The 14,457-nt window shown below is 46.5% G+C and overlaps 4 protein-coding genes across 8 annotated transcripts; 2 read left to right on the top strand and 2 right to left on the bottom strand.

Moving 5' to 3' along the window:
• Nucleotides 1-13: 13 nt before the first annotated feature.
• Nucleotides 14-3,685, bottom strand: LOC6530092 (homeobox protein Mohawk). 5 transcript variants are annotated; one of them, XM_015197106.2, is made up of 9 exons: nucleotides 3,107-3,685; nucleotides 2,422-2,553; nucleotides 1,823-2,358; nucleotides 1,615-1,763; nucleotides 1,140-1,523; nucleotides 949-1,050; nucleotides 764-891; nucleotides 525-698; nucleotides 14-468 (listed from the first exon to the last, which is right to left on the bottom strand). In XM_015197106.2, exons 2-9 carry the CDS (start codon nucleotides 2,534-2,536, stop codon nucleotides 350-352), a joined length of 1,707 nt encoding a protein of 568 aa, XP_015052592.1. In that variant the 5' UTR covers nucleotides 2,537-2,553; nucleotides 3,107-3,685; the 3' UTR covers nucleotides 14-349. The 5 variants fall into 5 exon arrangements, with proteins under 5 accessions (XP_015052592.1, XP_039228923.1, XP_002091038.2 ...); XM_039372989.1 differs by having other exon boundaries at nucleotides 1,823-2,352; XM_002091002.4 differs by lacking the exon at nucleotides 3,107-3,685 and adding an exon at nucleotides 2,638-2,732.
• An 80-nt stretch (nucleotides 3,686-3,765) lies between these two features.
• LOC6530091 lies at nucleotides 3,766-5,666 on the top strand. The gene has a single exon (XM_002091001.3). The coding sequence runs from the start codon at nucleotides 3,824-3,826 to the stop codon at nucleotides 5,636-5,638; it is 1,815 nt and encodes a 604-aa protein (XP_002091037.1). The 5' UTR covers nucleotides 3,766-3,823; the 3' UTR covers nucleotides 5,639-5,666.
• On the bottom strand, nucleotides 5,642-7,305 carry LOC6530090. The gene is made up of 3 exons (XM_002091000.3): nucleotides 6,212-7,305; nucleotides 6,017-6,150; nucleotides 5,642-5,965 (listed from the first exon to the last, which is right to left on the bottom strand). The coding sequence occupies exons 1-3, from the start codon at nucleotides 7,186-7,188 to the stop codon at nucleotides 5,781-5,783; spliced, it is 1,296 nt and encodes a 431-aa protein (XP_002091036.1). The 5' UTR covers nucleotides 7,189-7,305; the 3' UTR covers nucleotides 5,642-5,780.
• A 227-nt stretch (nucleotides 7,306-7,532) lies between these two features.
• On the top strand, nucleotides 7,533-9,693 carry LOC6530089. Its single transcript, XM_002090999.4, has 3 exons — nucleotides 7,533-7,718; nucleotides 7,781-8,832; nucleotides 8,889-9,693. Exons 1-3 carry the CDS (start codon nucleotides 7,604-7,606, stop codon nucleotides 9,540-9,542), a joined length of 1,821 nt encoding a protein of 606 aa, XP_002091035.1. The 5' UTR covers nucleotides 7,533-7,603; the 3' UTR covers nucleotides 9,543-9,693.
• Nucleotides 9,694-14,457: the final 4,764 nt, after the last annotated feature.

The raw sequence follows: 14,457 nt of genomic DNA, 5'->3' as shown, positions 1-14,457 counted from the left end.
AATACACCAACAGTTTCATGGTATAGTGTATTGCAAATGCGTGGGTTTTTGGTTTATTCAAGTATCAGTAGTATAAACAATCGTGTTTAGTTTAAAATTGTCAGGTTTGATTTGTTCTTGAATTGACTTGGTGTGAATATGGGTAGTTGACTGGGCGATTGCATTGCGAATTGATCTAAGATTTGTACATTATGTTAGTAACCTACTCAAATAACGCAAAACCAGGGGTTAGAGCCAGATTTCCGGCTGCTGTTGAATTAAATTACTTAAATATATGTAAATATATATATACACGCCTCGGCACATCGGAAAGTCTGAATTTGTTGTGTGGGGTATTTGGTTTGGGACTCTAGTCTCCCATGTAAACAAAATCGTCGTCCTGGACGTCATCGTTTTGGCGCACAGCCATGGCAGTTTCCACTAGATAATAGAGACACTTGTACTTGTCACGCTCATCTGGACTGGTGCCTATAGCGAGATTATCGAAGATTACCCAATTAAAAAGGAAAATATAAATATGTTACCCTGCGATATTGCCGATAGTTGATTCTGGCCAGTTTCTGCTTCGGCCCTGGTGAACACCTCGTCTGCCTGCAGATTGTCACCGATGTCCTGTTGGTTGGAACTGGCTGGTTCGATAGTCTGCAGTTCTGAAGCCTGCATCAACTCGTTATTAAAGTCTGCCAACTGCTGGTTCACTTTAAGAGTACAATAGTTGAACATTAACAAAGGAACAAGCAGTAAATCAGCAGAGTTTACTCACCGTCACGCTTCGCCATCTGCTGATTGGGATTCCAGAAGGCGGTATTCTGAGCAGCTTCCTTAGAGCCAGAGGAGCCATGATTATTATTGGCAGCCGAAGTGCTTACTTCCTCAGTACCAAATACAGTTCTGGAATTGCAACAGAACAGTACAATACTTTCTCAGTACATCCTCCTAATTACTCACTTCATCACGCTCTGCCAATCATCGGAGGTCTCAAAGCGTACTTCCTCCTCGCTGTTCTGCTCGCACGACTCGTATCCTTGAGCACTCTCTTCGCCCTCGGACCTGGGGATAAAAGTAAATTCTTAGCACCACCGGTCGTCGTTGAAAAAGGAGTAAGACTATAGTTCAGTCAGCGGCTGCAGAAATTGTACCTAGGAGCCACCACGAATCCGCCGAACGCATCTTGATAGCAGTACATGATTTCTTGCTTATTCCCAGTCTTTTGCTTTCCTTGCTTGTTTTTCTCTCCGGGCGTCTTTGCGGTAGCCTGCCGCTTTCTGACGCGCTTCGGAGGACTTGGTTTTTCTTCGTCATCGAACTCTGGCGGCAGCTGGCCAAAAACACTGTATGGCAATATAGATGTGGCAGAATTGGAGTTGGAACTCGATCCTGCAGCACCACCAGAGCCAGTAGGACCCCCAATGGCGGCAGCCTTGCGCATTTGATAGTTTTGAATTTTATCGATCATGGTTGCTTGAAGCGAGGAGTGGAGACTTTGAAAGCCCATCGGGTTGTTTGCAATGGCCTGCTGCCAACTTGGAAGAGGAAAAGGAGTATGGGCGAATTTGGGAAAGGAGATAGAAGCGACTACAACTAGGGAGGCAGGTCAGAAAGACCGGTAGGTACCTGTAGATGACGCTGTCCTCGTACTCTGGCTCCATCTTGACCATTTGTCCGTTAGGTCCCTGCACATACTGCTCAAAGTTGGTCAGCACATTGGCGATGCCCTCGTGAATCTCACCGGCGCCGTCCACCTCCTCTGTGGCGCCAACGACCTGGAGACAAGCAAGCGGATTACTTCAGAAGTAAAATCATTGCCCAGAATACAACGCACCACTTCGGAAGCGGGGCTTCCATGTGCGGGATTCGGCCCAGTCAAGTTTTGGCCCAATGCACTCGATCCCGAGCAGTTGGGGGTAACCTTTTTGCCACGCCGCGATATGGTGAAGTGCAAGGGATCGTTGCCCTCGCGTCTAATCATCTCGGGTAGAATACGGCGACGGGCATTGATGAACCAGTTACACACTTGAAGCACCGTCAGATTGGCCTCCTGCGACAAAGTAAACTTCTCCGCATCGCTCGGATAGGCGTTGTAGCGGTGCTCGTAAAGCCAACGCTTCAGAATCTTTACAGAGTGCTTGGGCAGATTTCCGCGGCGTTTGCGCAGCGATCCATTGATGTCGATGTGGTGATCAGTGTCCACCATCATGTCGTGGTAGTTTTGCACCTGGTTAGCGCCCTGCTCCGTGGTAAGATCCTCCTCGACGATGCCGTCGGCGGATAAGGAGTCCATCACAGCCATGGAATCATCGGCGTGAAGCGAGTCCTGGTCCAAACTCGAGTCCGACTGGAAACGCTCACGTCCTGCAGCTGACGTGTGCAGAGAAACCGACATGAATAAGTCGGATATCCGCCAGGTTTTAGGAAACTTACCCTCGCTCTCCAGCAGGCTCGCCTGGACATGAGCCTCGTGCATCATGTCCTGGATATTCTGCCGTACATGGCGATCCAGGACCATATTGACCTCTTCTTGCTCCGGCGAGATCATTGCAGCTCAGGCTTAAGCTTCGGAAAACAAAAAGTTCATTAAAACACGGCCAGAAAATAGATGTCAATTATTTGAAGAAAAAAAACAGAAACATCAATTACAATTTTTGAAAACCCAGAAAAATTTCACTATTTAGCTTCTTTGTGAGCTGAAAACTTTATGTGTTGTCACCACAGACTTTGAGATTAAACTAACTTTTCTCGAGGGCAGGCAAGTCCTGTAGACTCCAAAGTCATGGCCAACTAGGGCTCAAAAACGAATTTCAAATTCGATTGTTTGAAAACGTTATCACCAATCGGTCTACTTGTATAGATTTTTGATCGCTGCATTTTTTTAGATGTTATGCATTCAGCATACGTATTGAATATGAGTTTTAAATAAGGGAAAGTTTAAAAAATATTTTAAATAAAATTAATTTGGGGCCAACCATCGATAACTATCGCACGAACATCGCACTTGGACACGAGAGACCATGACATATAACATGTCAAATTGACACTTTAGCCAAAATATTTTGACAAATTCACTGCGCGCCCAAATAACGGGCAACTTCAGCTCCCGGGGATTCACCTGCGATTTCCGAATATGTGCCACTATCATTTCATTGCACTGAACACTGGATTTTCCTGTGTTGTAACCCGGGACTACCCTCCGCAAACCGTAGTGACGGGGCAGTCGTTAAAACCGTGGAATCGCTGCCATTTCGACGGACTCTTTACGCGGACTATTATCACTAAATGGATCGTTGGGGGAAAGCAATTTTAGCACGGATTTTCAAATGTTTTATTTATTTTTCTTCCTGCGTGCGAAACAACAACAAATTAGAGGCGAAAGAAATCCGATAACCGCCCAGGTGCGATAAATCAGGGATGGGCTCCATCGGGGAGCTAGTTCAGTTGGCAGACGTAGCCGAAATTTAAACAGTGGCGCCAAAAACAAATTAACAAATTTGCTTAAATATTATTTGTTTAATAACTTTAAGCATACATTTTTATCCCCCGATATAGCTTATTTCTTTGTTGTCCTCGTTGCTTATTTTCCCGGACTCAAAATGAATTTATATGTTAAGATAAAACTATTATTTAACAAGTACAATACATTGTGAATACGTTTTTCTAAATAAAACAAGTAAATGTTTTTTTGTTTATAATGTTTTAAGTATGAGACTTAAATTTAAATTTGTACATTTTTCGATAACAATATAAATTCTCGATATGTGGATATGTTATTGTCCAAACCTATCGGCGACCTATAAGGTTTGTTTTGTTGCAAGATTATAAACAAACCATGGAATGCGTTCTGGACGAGGAGCTACTGGCCAATATAAAATGTAGTGACCAGGAGGAGGAAGACGAGGATGGCGAAAAGATGGAGGTGGAGGAGCAGTTGCCACCGGCCGATTCTACAGCCCAATGTGCTTCCTTCAACGGAGATGACTCCGATCCGCTACAGGAAACAGCCTGCAATTTTCCCTGGATTTTCGAGGACGGCGATGTGCTGATGAACGAAGACCAACTGGCTGACGTGGTGCTTAAGAAGGAGGACCCCGCCCGGCCTGCTGCCCCAAAGCGAGGACGTGGTCGTCCACCTAATAATACCGGAAACTACACATCCCCATGTGGGCAGCTATGGAGCGTGTCCAGGAACCCGGATGCATCTGGAGATGATCTTCCTGTCTTGGGTCAACAAGCTTGTGGCAAGGGACCTGCCCGAACAGTTTCCAATGCAGTGGAAGCCTGGATGCTGCTCTTCGATGATGAAATGCTGCGATCTCTACTGCGCCATGTAAATGAGCAGATGCGTAAGCGAAGAACTTCCACAAATATCCAGCGACCACTAGACGTTGTGGAGCTGCGGGCATTCTTGGGTCTAAGCTACCTGTGTGGAGTGTTTCGAAATGCCCGGTACCATGGACCATTGGATGAGTTGTGGACCCTGGAGCTGGGCAATGCCATATTCCGAGCATCCATGTCACTCGCTCGCTTTGAAAGCATTTCCGAGTGTCTGGCGGGGAATTGCGGCTGGTCCGAGGGCCTAAAGCTCTGGCAGCGGCTTATAATCAACTGCAGATCCTACTACGGTTGCAGCAGTTGGCTGGCCGTGGATGAGACATTCTGCTCGGTGGCCAAGTCACGGATGACCCTCTGCTGCGATGCCAGGACGCTGTACATGGTCAATGCTGTGGTAAGCAGAAACCAGAGATGTCCCGACAAGGATGTAGAGCAACTGATCTGCGATTTTAAGACCACGGGTAGAAATGTAACGTTGGGATCTCGGTATCTTAACTTGACCCAGTGCGAGCAGTTGGCGCAGCGACAAATAAGCTCGTTGGGTAAGCTGGAGGCCAATTCGCCACATTGGCCGCGACAGTGGCCCACAGAATCACACTTGTTTAGTGGAAGCTCAAAGCTCATTCCGCACGATGGCGAAGCGGTATACTGCTGCGGTCTTAGCTCCCAAGTAGACGTTGTCCAGGCATATGAACAAACCTCAGAGGCCTGTCAGCACTTCCACGAACTCTCTCAGCGCTTCAACACAGCCCATGCCACGCCTGCATCGTTGAAAAAGCAGCTCAACCCTTTTCTGCAACTACTTCACTTCGTCCTCAATGCGGCTGCCGTAAATGCATGGATCCTGTTACGACTTTCGCCCAAGGGAGATGCTGCTATGGAGCAGCGCGACTTCCAAAGGCAGTTGGGACTCTTCCTCACTCAGCAGAGATTACAGCGACGTCTTCAGCGAAGATCAACAAGCACTTCGCTCGTCATGCGACTGCAGATCTGCGAGATCCTGGGTCAATCCAGTCAGCGGCTTCTTAGTGAGGCGACCGGCGAGGCGAAACAAACTCACAGCGTAGGCGTGCTAACACCCGATAAGATGAGCCTGCCGGTGGGCATTAACTTGGCAAGTCGGTACGGGGAGAAGCATCGCAGGTGCAAGCCATGCGCTCGCAACAAGCGAGGCACTAAATCCCGAACGCGGTGCCAACAGTGCTTGCAGCATCGGTGCGGTAATCACCTGATATCGCGGTGCTACGAATGCGTGGGCATATTGCCTGGCCAACTGCCCGAAGGCAACATGATGGATGAAGGGGCCACCTGAACGTGGATATTAAATAACATTTATTGAAGAGACGCTACATTCCTTGTGGGGGCCTAAATGGGGATGCTTGCAGTATTGCTCAATGGTGCAAACACTTGTGCTATAACTACGATGACAACGGCTTAACGTTCGAAACTGGGGACTAGAACTTGTACTGGAAAGACTTGGGAGCCTTGTACTTGCTGGCCATTCCCGAAGACTCCACAGGATCGCTCTGGTCGAGGAACAGACTGAGGAACTGTTCGTTCTGCAGCTCATTTAGCGGCATCTCTAGTTCACTGCAGGATTTGACAATCTCAGCGCAGGCTCGCAGATCCTTCCGCATATCTAAAACGAGACGGGAGTTACACAATATTCGGTGGGGATGTATAGACTCACATTGATAGTTAAAGAGCAGGCTGAGGCAGCTGGAGCAAGCCGATCGATGCTGGTGGTGCAAAAACGCCTCGATCAGTCGATGCACGGCATCAACATTGTTGCGAGCCAGGAATGATGAGCACAAAGAAGTGGCTCTGCAAGGAATATTACATTATGCTTAAAACTTCAGTTTGAATTGAGATCCAACCGCCTCACCTCCTCTCCACCAGCTCTTGCAACTCCTTGTAGTGCTCAAACAGTTCTGCCGCCGACTTTTGATCGCAAAACCAATCGCTAGCGAAGCATTGCTTCCACACACAGGCCACCACAAAGATGTCCTTGTGTTCACGGTGAATGGCACGCGCTACCTCCAGAAGCGAAACTAGCACCGCCTCACTCTTCTGGGCCAAAGTCTCCTCGGAAATGGTACGGAAGGCGGTGCGCGCCATCCGCCTGCCCTCCTCCGAAGTCATGCTTACCCCGTAGCCGCGGTGAAGAGTCATCAGGGCCACGTCGGCGTTACCATTGTTCCACAGGGCGATGGCCCGGAAGGGAGCCAGATCCGCGTAAGTCTTTGAGAAGGGGTGCTCCAGCTGCCGACAGGTCTCCGCCAGTGCTTCCAACTGCTGAAGCTTGCGCTGCGCACTCAGATACTTCAAGCAGGAAACGAACACCTCGTTGGACGGCAACAGGTTGCAGCGGATGCACTGGCGGATCAGATAGAGAAAGTCCAGCTTGTTCTTGATCTCCAACGTGGCCATCAGCAGGTTGTCCAGCTGAGCCTGCGACAGGGATCTGATATCCAGTCCCAGTTGTGGGGAGCGCAGCGCCTTGAGATCACTCATCATGCCCTTGGACATGAGACCCACGTTCTGGCTAAAGCTGGTGGACGTACTACCAGCCTTTCCCTGCGTTCCCACATTGCAATTAGCATCCGCCTCCAGGGTTCCGGACGATGGCCTCTTAATCAGGCTGTCGCGCAGCTCCTCCCACTTCTGGGTCTTCCTGGTCACCAGGTCGTTGGTGAAGCAGTCCATGGGGTCGAGCTGTGTGGACTTCCTCCGTTGCCGCTGCGTTCCGGGCCACAAGAAGGCCGAGATGTAGTTTTGGAAACGCTGCAGACCCTTGGGTGATCCGGGTGCTCCGGCCACCGTGGTGGTGCCGCTGCTGGTCAATCGCGTGAGCATGGCCATGACTTGTGGGTCACCTGCGCGTCCTCCGCTGCTCTAGACACAGCTCCTTTGCTGCGCGATTGTGTCGGATTGTATAAGTTGTGTATATTTTTTGTTTTTAACAGTGTTACCGTCGCTGATCCGTGTTAAAATGCCGTCGAGGAATACCATTACTGGAATCCCTAACATGGTGTCACTGAAATAAGCTCGATTGCTCGGTTTTATATATGATTATAGGTTGAAAGCTGCAAGTAACTACAAACTTACTTTTAAGTAAAGACTGAAAATATCTTTAAAATTGTATGTTAATTTACAGTTCTGCGAGGTGGCAGCACGTGGTTGGCAACGCGACTTCACCCAATCCAGCCGTCTGGCAACACTTCCAGTTGGCCAAAAATTGATTCCATTGCCAAGAAAACTTTGATACGCAAATGAAATGGCAAGCGATTTTCCGCCTTCAGCCATCCGAATTTGGATGCACAAGCTGAAGAAGGGCGTTGGGCAGCCGGCGACGGTCCTGGAGCGCTCTCTGCTGAATCTTATGAGTGCAGGCAAGTGAACCATGGCATATCCAATCCAAAACATTGCGTTAACATCTGAAACTCTTCTTCAGAGGCAGCCAGTTTGTCAGTGAAAAATGCCACGGAGCGAGGCGTTCTTGTGCCCAGAGCGGGGGGCGGAAAATCCAAGCGTCTAGCCCTCACCTTTTGCCAAAAAGTAAGCAGGCTGCCCAGCTCGTCATGCGATCCATACTGCTTCGAGTGCCATTTGCCCGGAGTCGTTAAGAATTGCATATCCTGCGATCGCTCCTTCCACGAGAATTGCCAGCGCCAGGATCCCGAAAAGCCCAACTATTCTGTTCCCTCGGACAAGGGTCAACCTTACCAGTTTCCCGTCAACGAATCGGACAATCTGCCCCTTAACAACACTCAGAACATGGAAACTCCCCGAACGCCAACGCCCCTGCTTGATCATAATAGCAACATCAATCAGACTTCACTCACGGATATTCTCAAGCACGAGACCACCGAGTGGGACGACGACGTCTTCTTTGTGAGCGAACAAAAAGGCGCCCGCCAGCGAAAGTTGCCCAGGATTAAGAACGAACTCCAGAGCAGCTTGGATAGCGATGAAGGCAGCGATCTGGAGCGCTGCACCCACTGCCGTTTGCTCGCCCTGGCCGCTCTCCACAACCCACCGCAGCTCGACAAGCAGGAGCTGGGCTGCCTGTTGAAGTACTCCTGGGACAAGCACTACTCCTGGATCTCCATGGATGTGACCAAGTACATGGCCAAGCACTGGAACGAGCGCGACAAGGCCCTGGTTAAGCGGATCCTCTTCAAGACAAAGATTTTGGGTCTGGGCGACATCGAGCGAAACATTGAGGCGGAGAAGTATACGTACTTAACGGAGTTCCTGGTGGATCTGCTCGATCTGCAGCACAACATAGCCGTGTTCTTTGGGCCCAAGAGCGTGGAGTACAATGCCACCAAGTGGCTGCTGAGAGATGTAACGCACGACATCCGAGAAATCCGTCGATGCCCTGACTGCTACAGGTATTCCAACGAGGCCAGCCTGTCGGATCTCTGGTTCGCTAAGCCATGTCTTCAGCGGCACGAGTTGGTATTTGCAAAGCAGGCGGGCTTTCCACCGTGGCCTGCAAAGGTGCGTAGATATTACACAATATATAATATGTCTACATATATTTAATTCTGTTCCAGGTGATGAGCGTCTCCAAACGTCAGCCTATCAAGTACGACGTCCGCTTTTTCGGCGGCACTCATTCCCGAGCCCTCATCTCAGAACGTGATATTACTCCCATAGAGTCGGACATTCAGTCGCATATCAAACCACGAAACTCCCGAGCTCTGAGCGCTGCGTTAAGAGAACTGCAGTGCCACATGATGCTGTCCCACTATTCCGCCTCGCTATTCGGCTTCCATGCAGATCCCACCGTCGCCGAGAATCTCATTAAGGTGGCTCTGTCCCATTGCTCGGAGTCCACGGAAACGGGTGCGTCCGGCAAACGAGGGCGGCCATCGACTCCGGCCACTCCCGGCGCTCCAAAGAAGCGAAGGCTCTATAACACCACTTCTGATACCCCATCGCCGGTGCCCAATCGTGGGATTACTGACTCTGTGGCGTATGATAATCTAACCGCTGAAATAGTGCAGGCGCATGAGGATCTCCTAAAGTGCCGAAGGGAGCTCTCAGCCACGCAAAGGAAGCTGGATGCAGTTAAGAGGAAGCAGTGGTGCTACCATTGCCTGGATGAGGCCGTTTTCAACTGCTGCTTCACTGCCTCCTACTGCAGCGTGGAGTGCCAGCGACGTGATAAGAGACGCCACCAAGCAACCTGCAAGGTCACTCACTAAAATAAGACTACAGCTGAAAATCGAAAACATTACAATCCAAAGTGATAAAATCTTGTTTCCTACACTCCTTTTGTATCAAACGTATCCGTTCTTAAGATATGCAGCATTATTTCAAGAAGATAAAGATTGTTGAACTAGTATTACTGAAAAAGTATTATTTTATTCGAGGGATTTCCCATTTGAAAAAGGCGCCTTTTGCGTTCTCATGATGGGCAGCACTGTTTCCGCTAGGTGGCGCCACCTAGTCCTGTGGAATAGATTATCTCTAAATTAAGTTTATAAAACGTTCTAAAGTAATAAACATTTATATTCGTTAATCTTCTGTTATTTTAGTTAAATATTTACACCTTTTTTTGAGCGCTTACATGTGGCAGGGGTAAATGCAACGCTTGCGTAATTGAAAATATCAAAATATCTTGTGAAACTTAATCATAAACTACGTAGTGTTCATGCTACCATTATGGACAATTAGGCCCTGGCAAACGTGTTTACCCCGCCAAACGAAGCTGCAAAAGCAGCAGAGGCAAAAAGTTGAGCCGAAAGGTCAAATCGAATTTGCGGTCCGCTTAAAAGGGTTCAATGCAATTTACGAGTGCAGGCGAGCATGTGAATGCATCAGATATGAGGTGGTTTACCTTATGAATGCGGCCGGCGGGCCGTTAAACGGCTATCCCAAAATAATTGATTTATGCCGGGTTCACGAGACGATTTTGGGGGCCAATCCCGCAATGGAAATGGCCACAAGCGTTGGCACCTTGCACTGGCATAGATAGAAACACATGGCTGTAATAAATATTTCACTTAGTGGCCAGCTAGCATCAACACACGATTTCGGGACTTGGGGGTTTCGGGCTTCAGTACTCGGTATTAGGTATTAGGTATTAGGTATTCTGCACCCCAAAATCGGAAGTCACGTTTAAACGTTTTCGCTACAAGTTTCACACAGCGCATGATTGATGAGCCGAGTATTGCTTACCTATGTGTGAACGGAATAAACGGTCATTAGGGTTTCCTGGTGTTCATCTTTGGCCAGCTTTAATGCACTTTCGCCCTCGAAATAGTAGATCTTTCCTGGGAATATTTCACTGTGTCACTTAATTAAGCCAGAAGTTGAATCAACAACATTCTCCTCCATTTCGTTTTCCATTTAGAGCAAGTCATTATTGTTTGCTGGCCAAATATTTACTCAACATTTTTGGCCTGTGGCTGAAAGAAACCATTGAAACTCTTGCATTTCGCAATCAAAATCTCTGTCTGCGACTGTCAATATTTGTGCGAAAATTTTGACAAAGTAAAGCAGACTCATTCCAGTGGCAATTAGACATATTCTCTCCATTTGGTGAACATAAACTTGGCTTTCTTTTGTACACCCATCTGTCTGCCTGCGTTTCCAGTTGTGTTTTAATTATGTGCAAACTGCAGCCGAGTTTTCCTGAAAATGCTCTGCCGCCCATTAAAATCTGTAGGACATGACGAGATATTTTTCATCAGCTCGTAATCAAATTAGTCGCCTGCTAATTTTAACTGCACTAATTTGTCTACGTCACGAAGGGAGTTGTTGCGCCACTTGAAGTGAGCTTCTTCCTGGTTATCTGCTACCTGCTAGCTGCCAGCTTGTCAAAAGGCGCAGGACTCCAAGAAATTTTGTGACAGGCTGAAGGATTTATTGGCCCCAAGTTGTCTTCCTGCAATTGCCGAAAAACAGCAGGATGCTCTTAATTAATTTCTTTGCGACAGGCGAGCTAATAGCAAAAACATGTGAAAGTGGGAAAAACTTTACCGTAAATAGTTAAATGCTTGGATATTTGGTGTCTTTAAAGTCCCAAAATTAAAGTTGGATTGTACTTTCTATAAAAGTTTGCGTTTTATCAATTTTAATTTTCGATTTTAGTTTTCTAAGGCATATACTTAAATTTGTTCAAAATGTAGTTGCACCTTAAGCTAAAACAGTTTAAAAAAGGAGTTTTCTTAAGTTTTTCCTGGCTCTTAGTCGCCAGCTGCTGCCAGCTTTGAGCTCCACTGAATACGCTCCTTTTTATCCTTAGCCTGGACTTGAACTTGACTGACCATGGCCGAGGATATGCCCACCCATCCAGCTGCTTGGGCAACAGCTGCCAGGATTTAATTTGGGAACGTGCATCCTGCAGCCCAGACAGGCCATGAAATGCATTTTCTGCCGCCAACATGTTGAAAATGCTGTCGCTTGTACAGTTTTTGGCATGCGACAAATATTTCCCACCAAAAGGGGAGCCAGAACTTTAATTTATGGCCACCGACAAGTGCGACTGCACGCCCCAACGACAACAATGAGCAGTGAGCGTACAACATGCACCATGCAACATGCAGCACACGAGATACAAAACTGCACAAAACGAGCGCGGACAGACGGATTGCATTTCAGCAGCCTACCCAGTCAAATGCAAGTTAATGAGTCTATTATGGGCGCTCTAGGGACGGATGAATGCCCATTGAGAGTTAGGATGAAATTTGTGGGACCGCGCAATTAAGATGTGCCACTTAACTGTTTGGGAATTTCGTCACCCATCCGCCAGAGTGTCAGGAATTATGCTGATTTTATTTCCCCTTTTCCAAATATGCGTCATTTGGAGTTGGAATGGAGTGGTGGTCTTACATAACCGTATCGAACTTCGAAAATGACTCGCAATCTGAGTGAGTGCCCCCAAATCGCCCCACCCAAAGGCCCAAACTTCTGTGAGTCAGCCTTTCGACCCTGTCAAGTCATTTCCATTTATTCTTTAAGCCAATTTCGCGGAACCCAACCAACGCTCAAGTGTCATTGGCCAAAAGTTTTGTGGTCATAAACCGAAGTTGCGAGTATAGGTCAAAGCTATAAAGGATACTTGGACAGTAAATTGTGTTAAGGATAAACGTTTGCCATTAAATCATATTTCCAAATTATGATGATCGATTTTGGATGAAATAGATTCGTTTTTAAACCGATCGCCTTCTTCAATTTGCTACTAAAAGTGAACTTATCATTTCACTGTCAAAAAACTCTTGCCAAACTATTTCCATTTCCTCCTGTTGCCCCCACGACTGCAACTGCAACTTCAGCTTTCGAATTTCTTTTAAAACCAATTATCAAATCATGTCGCTGCCGGCTGACAAACTCATTTATTTTGCTCCCTGCACTCAAAACTGAGACAGCCCCACATGCATCATACTTGCACTTGGCGTGGATGGGGATCTGGATCTGTTTATGCCACTGGACGTCCCCCAATCTCACTTAAAAAGTCCCCCCTCTTTTAAAGACAACCTAATTTCGCTTTCGTTTCCACTTATGCTTTTCACCTAACACGAAATATTGGCTTTCCTTGGGAAAACTTTAACTGCCTTTCCCACAGATCCCTAACTCACGAGCCACAGATCCACATCAAAACATCGAAAACAAAGTGTCAAACTGTCACCAGTGCCCAAAATTAGCATAAATCTGTATCTATTGACTCGGTTTCAGGTTCTCAAAGATATTTCCAATTAATTTTAAAGTGTGACAATTATATTGATGTTTTTTGGGGATATGCCCGTCCTGCATATCTATTAGCTGTTCTTGCAAGAAAGTTTATAGAAATTAACCTAACAAGAAAACCACAAGAAGAATTAGTTTATGTTGCTTAAACAATGATTGATCATTGGCAAATCTCGTAGGTGTCTGTCGTTTTGCTGTTGACACTGTTTTACAATTTCCATTAAATGCAAGTGTTCTTAAAAACTCGAATTTAATTATATTTTTCAGTCCCAACTCGTTTAATACACGTTCCCTGTGGAATAACAGGGTATATTAGGCTCGTCGAAAAGTAACACCAGTTTTTCTAATATATAAAGAATATATATTCTGATCAGGATCACTACGATAGTAAAATGCCATCTCAAACGGACAACTGTATTCTTTCCTGTGTGGCACTCCCACTAGCAGCGAGTAACGGGTATCTGATAGTCGAGCCACTCGAGCATAGCGTTCTCTCTTGTTTTTGCACATTCAATTGATTATTTTTCTGTAATCCCCACCACTTTTTTGTTGTATTTTCTCGGCAATTCGTTGGCGCTCAAAATACATCAGCATAAATCATCGGCGGATCTCTGGCAAGCGCCACAGAAAATGGAAAAAAAAGGAGTGGAAACGAGAAAAACACAGCGACATATTAAATTTACAAGTTGATTTTGATTTATGCGCAATGAGCATATGGACAGGCACACAAGCCGAGATTTGTTGTCTGCAGACGCTAACTTAATTTAACTTACTTTGTTGTTGTTCTCGCCGACTTGCCTGCCATTACTAAGCATTGTTGTTGCTGCCGCGCCGCCTGTCGCCGCCAATTAACTGGGGAAATGGCCAACGGCTTTGGCCGTCTGAAAACCAATGCACATAAATAATGGCAAGCCCTGATTAATTACGTTTAAATAAACAAGAAATACGTTGAACTCTATATAAAACTCATTTCAAATCGAATTTATTTGTATTACCTCAAGAATATGACAAAACACCATATTTGTAAGTAAAACTTATTTTATTAAACATTCTGAACTTCCTGCTGGCAACAGTTTTTATTAATATAAATTATGACTTCAAATCTTTAGTTTATTGATTCTACCAAAGTTAACCAATTTATTAGCCAGCGAAATGCAGTGCAAGTCTTTAACTAGCGCTAAAACCAATGATTTTAGCAAGTTGAGCCCGCAAACCTTTTATATATTTAAGCAATTTCCATGTCCGAAGTGCACGCCTTAATTTATATATTACCACACACCGGCTTAATTCCCTTAAGCGCCTTTTCATGTCGGCACCTAAAAGCTTTGAATGGCAGGCACATCCGAGCCAGAATCCAAATCACCATCAGTCGTGGGTGCCCAGAAGTTTCCCAGTCCGTCGCCACCAACTTCAAACTAGCAGAACAGA

The sequence above is a fragment of the Drosophila yakuba genome, chromosome 2R, assembly GCF_016746365.2.
Source record: "Drosophila yakuba strain Tai18E2 chromosome 2R, Prin_Dyak_Tai18E2_2.1, whole genome shotgun sequence".
NCBI lineage: Eukaryota > Metazoa > Arthropoda > Insecta > Diptera > Drosophilidae > Drosophila > Drosophila yakuba.
Note: the sequence above shows the minus strand (reverse complement) of the source record. Positions and strands in the feature narration are given on the sequence as shown.